This window comes from Dipodomys ordii, unplaced genomic scaffold (assembly GCF_000151885.1).
Source record: "Dipodomys ordii isolate 6190 unplaced genomic scaffold, Dord_2.0 Scaffold7, whole genome shotgun sequence".
Lineage (NCBI taxonomy): Eukaryota > Metazoa > Chordata > Mammalia > Rodentia > Heteromyidae > Dipodomys > Dipodomys ordii.
In genome coordinates, this window is record NW_012267223.1 from 3,879,546 (window position 1) to 3,886,946 (window position 7,401).

Sequence of the window (7,401 nt, forward strand, 5' to 3'; positions counted from 1 at the left end):
GTTGCACTTGCTAGGCAAGCGCTTTACCACTGGGCTACATCCCAGCCCTCCTTGAGACTCTTATGTCCAGTTAACCACCAGAAAACTGGAAGTGGAGCTGTGGCTCAAAGTGGTGGTGGTAGAGTGCTAAACTTGAGTTAAAAAAGAAACAAAACCTCAGGGGCAGTGCCCCGGCCCTGAGTTCAAGGCCCAGGAATGACAAAAACAAAACAAAATCAACCAACCAACCAAAAAAACCCCAACCGTGCAGCTGAGCTCAGTGAGGAGAAAGCTCCAAGGTTCCCTGACAGCCCAGAGGTAGGCCTGGTCCCTCGCCTCACCATCCCTGTTCCCCTCCCAGCCTCACCCCAGCATCCACCCACAGGGAGCCGGCAGCCAGGTGGCTCCAGGGGAACAGCGATCCCCCCCAGACATTCATCGTCAAGAAGAGATGGGCACTGCCTGTCCTGGGCCCCCAACCCCAGGGGTGACCTCAAAGCCATAGGCGTCCACGACAGTAACGCTGCCCACGCTGCCTCCCTCCGCGGGCGGAGCCAGCCGTGTGTTGATCCTCCTCAGGAGCCAGCTGAAGAGCCGCAGGTACAGGGCTTTGGCCAGGGCGTTCCTGGGGATGCCACAGTGAGCGACGTGGAACTCAGCCCCAGGCCTGCCGCGGGTGGCACTCCTGACCCCAGGGCCACCTGGCGTCAATGGCGCTTTCCACAGGCAGCGATCTGGAGACCCGGCCGTAGGGTGTTTCCTGCAGGCCGGAGGGGTGTCTGAGGAGCCTCAGGCCTGTGATATGGCTCTGGCGGGTCCCCCCTTTCTCCAGCACCCCGGGGCTCACCATGACCCTCGTGGTCACAGCTCCCGCCAGTTGCTCTGGTGGCACCTGCAGCAACCGGGCTGCCGTGTGGATCTCGGCCCAGCTGGACACAGCAGCCACTTCCTGGAACTCCCGCTGGACAGAGAGGGTCAGGGAGACTCTGCTTGTGGACGGTTTCCCTGCCAGGGCAGAGGCGGGGCTGCGCTTCGGGCAGCTGCCCTGTCAGCAGAATCGATGAGCACGGGGGAGATCGGGGCTGGAGTGAGCCGGGCTCCAGGCGTGAGTGGAAGTCCTGACTGTTCGCCATTGCTAGGTGGACAGCTCTAGAAAGTTCTTTCCCTGAATCTCCACTGCCTTGCTGCTAAGGGGGAACTGATGTCTCTCCTATCATGGGGCTGTCATGAAAACTAAGTTAAAAAAACAAACAAACATGTATCAAGCAATGTGCTGAGCGCTGGGCATGTAATAACGGCCAGTCAGTGCCAGTCTTCTGAGGGGTGGCGCTGGGTACACGAGGCATTGGGAGGAATAGAGAGGCACAGGGCTCTGGTTTCTCATTTCTGTAATGGCAATCTGCCCGCTTTTAGGACAGCCCACGGCTTTGGAGTTTCTTAGACCCGATTTACTGCTCTGACAGTTCAAACCACACTAGCCCACCTGGTGTGCCCACAGGGGAAGCCCACCTCTGAGGACGAGAAGCAGATGTTGCCCAGATGTAGGATGATGGCCAGCACAGTCCACACCGCAGTGAGCTCCTCGGGGCGCAAGCCCAGGGCCTGCAGAGCCTTTGCCAGCTCGGCGAAGTCCAGGGCTTCCTCCTTGCCCTGGAGCCTACAGGCCCGGCCCTGCAGAGCGTGGCAAACGGTCAGGACTTGGCAGTTATGCTGTCCCCCTCAGAGCCCTGGCCCACAGCCATCCCCACCCGCCACCCCCAGGGCCTCACCCTCACCTGGTTAAGGTAGTGGTAGGTCTCAGGTCCCTGCAGGGAGAGCTGCTCCCGCTCCATGGGGCCCAGCCCCCCCAGCAGCTCATAAAACACATGGAAGCTCCTCTCAGCTTGGGCCTGAGGGCAAAAGATTGGCTCAGGGACAGAAGTGCATAGGGACCATATTCCTGTCCCCCCCCCCTTCCCACTCCAGGGCAAGGGATGGTATAGATCAAGAGGATGACTCTTAGCTGGTGCCCATAGCTCACACCTGTCATCCTAGCTACTCAGGAGGCTGAGATCTGAGGATCCCAGTTCAAAGCCAGCCTGGGCAGAAAAGTCCATGAGACTCTTATCTCCCATAAACCACCCCCAAAACTGGAAATGGTAGAGTGCTAGCCTTGAGCTGAAGAGCTCAGGGACAGCGCCCTAGGCCCAGAGTTCAAGCCCCACAACCAACAACAAAAAAAGAGGATGGCTCTTACTTGAAACACCACTCTGGAGGTCTCCAGCAGATAATGTGACACAGAGGCTCCCACGATGACCTCCCTGTGGGCACGTTCGATAGGGGACAGTGTGCCCAGGGTGCATGCCCCAGGGACACCTCTCAGCACGGGCTCGTCAACTCCCAAGAAGGGTAACCCATCACAGTGCCACCATGGCCCCGCCCCCACTCACCGCTGCAGGCAGACGCATAAGACCTGGCCGAAGCGGCTGGCGTTGGCATTCAGGATGGTCTTGGCATGGGCAAAGCTGCTGAGCACTGGCAGCACATCGTCCAGCTGTGTGTGGTATGGGGAGGGAGGGAGGGCTGGCAAGCATTCCTGGGGTAGCAGCGGCCCTCACCACCCAGGTGCCTGTGCCAGGCCCATGTTGGGGGGAGGTCAGGTTCATCAGAAGAACCCTGTCCTCAGTCTTGCAGTAGGCAATCCCTACTATTAGATCCAGGAGATACCAGAGCCCCCATAGAGAAGAAGAGCCCCTCTTGGATCCCTGGGAAATGGCCTCCTCTCCCCTGGGAGGGGAGAGCTTCCAGTGTGACGATTTACCTGGCACCCTCTGTCCCCTGCCTGCTTCTGATCCAGGCTGCTTAGGAACTGTACCATCTTCTTGGCAGCTTCAGTTTTCCCTGAGCCACTGTGCCCACTGCAGAGGAGGAGCCGGGGATGATAGAGGTGGTGGAGGAGGGGGGGAATGGAGGGTCAGCCGGGGATGATGTAGGTCAGGAGGGGATGATGGAGGGTCAGCCGGGCATGATGGAGGCCCTGCTGAGCCCAGGCACAGAGGAGTGCCAGAGGAGCACCACAGCGGCTGCCAGAAGTGCCCAGGACTGGCAGCCTCCAATGCAGGCCTCACACCTCCACCCTATTGGCCCTAAGGGTAGCCCAGAGTTTCAGACAGGCAGGGCAGCCAGGACTTACGCCAGGAGGATACAGGGGTCCTGCCCGGCGCTCTGAGATAGGCCACAGGCCGCTGCCATGATGGCATAGATGTGTCTGAGGAGGAGAGAGGGAGGATGAGATGGTTGCCACCGATGGGCATCTGGGGGCCCTGCTAGAGTTGGCAGATGGAGCCCCAGGACCTGGGCCATCCGGCCCTGGGACATGCGAGGGCCTGGCTGCCTGGGATCAAGCACAGGGCTGAAGGGTCAGCGTCACATACGGGGAGGAGCTGGGGGCCTTCCTGGGATGGTAGCTGGTCAAGACTTCCGGTGAGAAGACAGGCAGAGGCTGGTGGGGATTCAGAGCAAGCAGGAGGGGTCCCCCGAAAGTCTAGGGAAGAAAACACAAGCTCTCAAGGGGACAAAGCAAGGGAATGAAAATGGGGAGCCCAGCACCTTGGCACCTCCATTCCTGCAGGCATTCAGAAAGAGCTAGTTCACCACCCAATCCACGGACAAAGAGGAAGAAGTCGGGGTGGGGGGGAAGGGGGAGTGAGGAGGGGAAGCTGGGAGCCTTTATCCCCAGGGGAAAGGAAATCCAGACCACCATCCCTCTTCCCTGACAAGCCTCCATACGTAGATGCGGCCCAGGTGAAATCTCCTCTTGAGGCACAACAGCACGGAGCTGTCACTCACCAGCCTGTGGGGACAGCACGACAGGGAGTGGAGGAGGAGTCTGGGGGGGGGGGGGGAAGACCCCGGTAAACTCTATCACCTGGGACAAAAAGCATAGAACTTCTCAGAGCCTTAAAATAGAGCTGGGCTTTGGGCATGAGGGTGCATGCCTGCGATCCCCAGACCTCAGGAGGCTCACAAGTTTGAGGCCAGCCTGGGTTATATATTGAGACTACCTCAAAACCAACCACAGGGGCCAGGTGTGGTACCTAAGCTACCTGGGAGGTCTAAATAGGAGGATCTCGGTTCACCACCGGCTAAGGGCAAAACCTGGAGACCTCATCTAACATACATCAAAGCAAAAAGGGCTGGGCTGGGGCTTGAGGGAGGGCCTACATTCAACCCTCAGTTCCTGGTAGGGGCATCTAACCTTCACCCCTTTCCTGCCCCCTTCTGGGGGACACGATCTCCTCTACAGAGGCAATAAGGGTCCACTGGGGGGTGGGGAGTCCGAGGAAGCACGAGCCCTGGACAGCGGCTTTGGACGGCGCAGGCTCACCGCAGACGTGCCACGTCCTCCGTGTCCTCCAGGCCCTCGCTGAGGGTCCGGTCCTCGGCACCGGGGAACGGCGGCGTCCGCAGGCCCGGCCCGAGGCTCAGCTCCAGGCGTCTCTCGAGGGCGGCCTCGGCCTCATCCTCGGGCTCCCACTGCTCCCGCAGGGCCGGGCCCGGGCTCCGCTCGCGGGGCACGCGGGTCTCCAGGGTGAGCCGAGGCAGCAGCGCGGCGGGGCCGAGCCCGGGCTCCTCCTGGGGGCCGCAGCCCTGCGCCCAGTGCGCCGGGGTCTCGGCTCCCGAGGTCACCGGCTCCTCCTCACGCCGCGGAGTCCCGTCGAGGGGAGTGGAGGCGGGGGCCGAGGCATCGCCGAGCCCCCGCACCCCTTCCCCGCCAGCCCCCGGCCCCTCCCCGGCCTCTGCCGCTCCTGCCCCAGACCAGGCGCGGCTGGGAGTCGCCGCGGACGCCCTCCCCGCCGCCCGGTGGATTCTGGGGAACACCACCGCGAACTTGGGATCCGGTGTTGGGTCCTCGTCGTCCGAAGGACGGTGATCAGAGACTGGGCTCCTCGGGGCCTGCGGAGGACTCGAGCCGCCGCCAGGGGGAGCCCGCAGGAGGCCCCGGAGCCGGGCTAAACCAGCCAGGCGCAAAGCTAGACGGCGGCGCGGCGGCGCCGGCCCCTCGCCCCGCCCCTCGCCTGCCCTCCCGAGGCCCCGCCCCTCGCCTTCCCGCCCGAAGTCACACCCCTCGCCTTCCCGCAGGAGGCCACGCCCCTCTTCCGCCCGCGGTCCCGCCCCCTGCCCCTGACCGGCAGGTGACTGGATCCGTCCCCGAAGCCAGCGCAGCAGGCCCAGGGCGCGCGCCACCCGCAGGATCCACGCCTTGAAGCCGCCGCGCCGCTGCTCGGCGACCTGGGGAGCGCGGCCTGGCGGGGGCCTGGCGCGGAACTTGTGGAGCACCACGAGAGCGGCGAGCGGCGCGGGGTCCCCCGGCTCTGGGTCCCCTGCGCCGTCTCCCTCTCCCTCTCGGGCTCCTTCCTGCACCTTCCCCGCCACCTTGTCCACCTGGCGTCGCCGCGCCCCGGCCGTCGAGGCCTCGGCCCGCGCGTCGCCACCACTGGCGTCCCCGTCCGGCGCGGCGTCCCACGCGTCCCGCGAGCTGCTGCTCCCAAGCGGGCTGGAGGTCGGGGCTTTCCCACCCAGCTCGGTCTCTCGGGCTTCGGGGACCCGGCCTGCCTTGCCCCGCGCCCTCGGGGGGCGCCGTGCGGGCCCGGCGCGCTCTGGATTCGAGCCCGTGTCTGTGCCCGATCCCCCACTCGCCGCCCGGGGCCCGGTCCCCGACGAGCCTTCCCCGCTCCGCGGAGCTTGGCCCGCCCCGGACGCCCCCTCGGCCCCCTCCGATCCCGTGGCCGTTGGCTCCCCCTGGGGCAGCGGCGGCGGGGCCCCGCCGCTCTCTTGGGGTTCGCGGGCTTCGCTGTCCGGGCAGGAGCTGCCTCCATCCCTGCCCGACGTGTCCTCATCGAGGCTCCGAGGCTCCCCTCGGCTTCTCGGCGCCGAAGGTCCCCGCCGCCGTTTCCCTCTCCTCCTGCGATGGCCGCGCTTGCCGGTCCTTGCCGCTCCAGGGAGGCCCTCCTCCTCCTCGGGGCAGTCCCCGGGGCTGTCCCCCGGCTCGCAGCCGTCCACCGGCCCCTGGCCCCGACGCCGCGTGCTGCCTCGCCTCTCCCGGGCCTCTGTCTCTGGGCTTCTGCCCCCGCTGCCCCCGGCGGCAGAGGGTTTCCTACGGTCACCAGCGGCCCGCTTGTCCCCCGCGGTGTCTCGGCGGGCTTGGCCACGTCCAGGCTGTCCGTCCGCGCTGGCCGATCCAGACTCCTGCTCCCCCGAGGCTGGCTTCCTGGGGCGCGCCCGGTGCTGGGGGGCTTTGCCCTTGCTTCCGCCCATGACCGTCCCAGAGAAACCGTCCCGATCCTCTCCCTGCAGCCTGGGCTAGGGCGCCCCTGTGCCTCTGCCCTTGGTGGGGTTCTGGGGTTCTGTCCGCCCCCACTGGAGCTTTCCCCCTAGGCACCAGCATTAATATTGCAGGAGGCAGCAGGTCCTGACCACCCCCCCCCCCGACCGACAATGGAGCCCGGAAAGAGGAGACGCTGCAGCTGCAGACAAAGGCCGTGGGCAGGGCAACCCTGCTGGCACTGGGGGCCGGCCAGGCCAGCCTGGCACCCGGCCAGCCGAGGGACCCGGCTGTGTCCTACCTCACAGCTTGCCCCACTTGAGACCACAGTGAACCTGTCGGGACCCCTCCTCCACCCAGGAGCTCCAAGGGGCCATACTGGAGGCACTTAGATACACAGACAGTAGTACCCCTTGAGTTTGGGTCTTTTCCATTTTGAGAACTAATTTACCAGAAAGAGCATAAAACAGGAATATATGCCAGGTGCCGGTGGTTCACACTAGCTACTCAGGAGCCTGAGATCTGAGGATAGCAGTTCAAAGCCAGCCTGGGCAAGAAAGTCCATGAGACTGTGGTTTTTGGTTTTTTGGTCAGTTGAGGGACCTGAACTCTGGGCCTGGGCGCTGTCCCTCAGCTCTTCAGCTCATGGCTAGCGCTCTACCACTTGAGCCACAGCGCCACTTCCAGCTTTTTCTGCTTATGTGGTGCTGAGAATTGAACCCAGGGCCTCATGCATGCGAGGCAAGCGCTCTACCACTGAGCCACCTTTTGAGGCCCCCCCCCCCATGAGACTCTTATCTCCAATAAACCACCAGAAAACCAGAAGTGGTACTGTGGCTCAAGTGGTAGAGCAACCTTGAGCTGAAGAGCTGAGGGACAGCGCCCAGGCTCAGAATTCAAGTCCAACAACTGACAAAATAAAAAAACAAAAACCCACAAATATATACCTTGCCAATAAGACCCTCATTCAATGATTGAATCTAGGGCCTTATATTATACTATACAGTTCTCTGTGATTTTTTCCCCCCAATTGTGGAGCTTGAACTCAGGGCCTAGGTGCTGTCTCTGAACTCTTTTGCTCAAAGCTAGAGCTCTACCACTTGAGCTATAGCACCAGT

At 63.2% G+C, this 7,401-nt stretch overlaps 1 protein-coding gene across 1 annotated transcript in view; it reads right to left on the reverse strand.

The window, feature by feature from the left end:
- The window catches only part of LOC106001376, a 34,397-nt gene extending 28,121 nt beyond the window's left edge, over window positions 1-6,276 (reverse strand). Inside the window, exons 1-11 of the mRNA XM_013036476.1 lie at window positions 4,346-6,276; window positions 3,748-3,811; window positions 3,393-3,502; window positions 3,152-3,226; window positions 2,780-2,891; window positions 2,409-2,512; window positions 2,216-2,279; window positions 1,489-1,650; window positions 827-940; window positions 681-739; window positions 460-604 (exon numbers count right to left, since the gene is read on the reverse strand). Of these exons, the coding sequence (XP_012891930.1) occupies window positions 460-604; window positions 681-739; window positions 827-940; window positions 1,489-1,650; window positions 2,216-2,279; window positions 2,409-2,512; window positions 2,780-2,891; window positions 3,152-3,226; window positions 3,393-3,502; window positions 3,748-3,811; window positions 4,346-6,276 (2,940 nt within the window). The remainder of the gene's footprint in view (window positions 1-459; window positions 605-680; window positions 740-826; window positions 941-1,488; window positions 1,651-2,215; window positions 2,280-2,408; window positions 2,513-2,779; window positions 2,892-3,151; window positions 3,227-3,392; window positions 3,503-3,747; window positions 3,812-4,345) is intronic.
- Window positions 6,277-7,401: the final 1,125 nt, after the last annotated feature.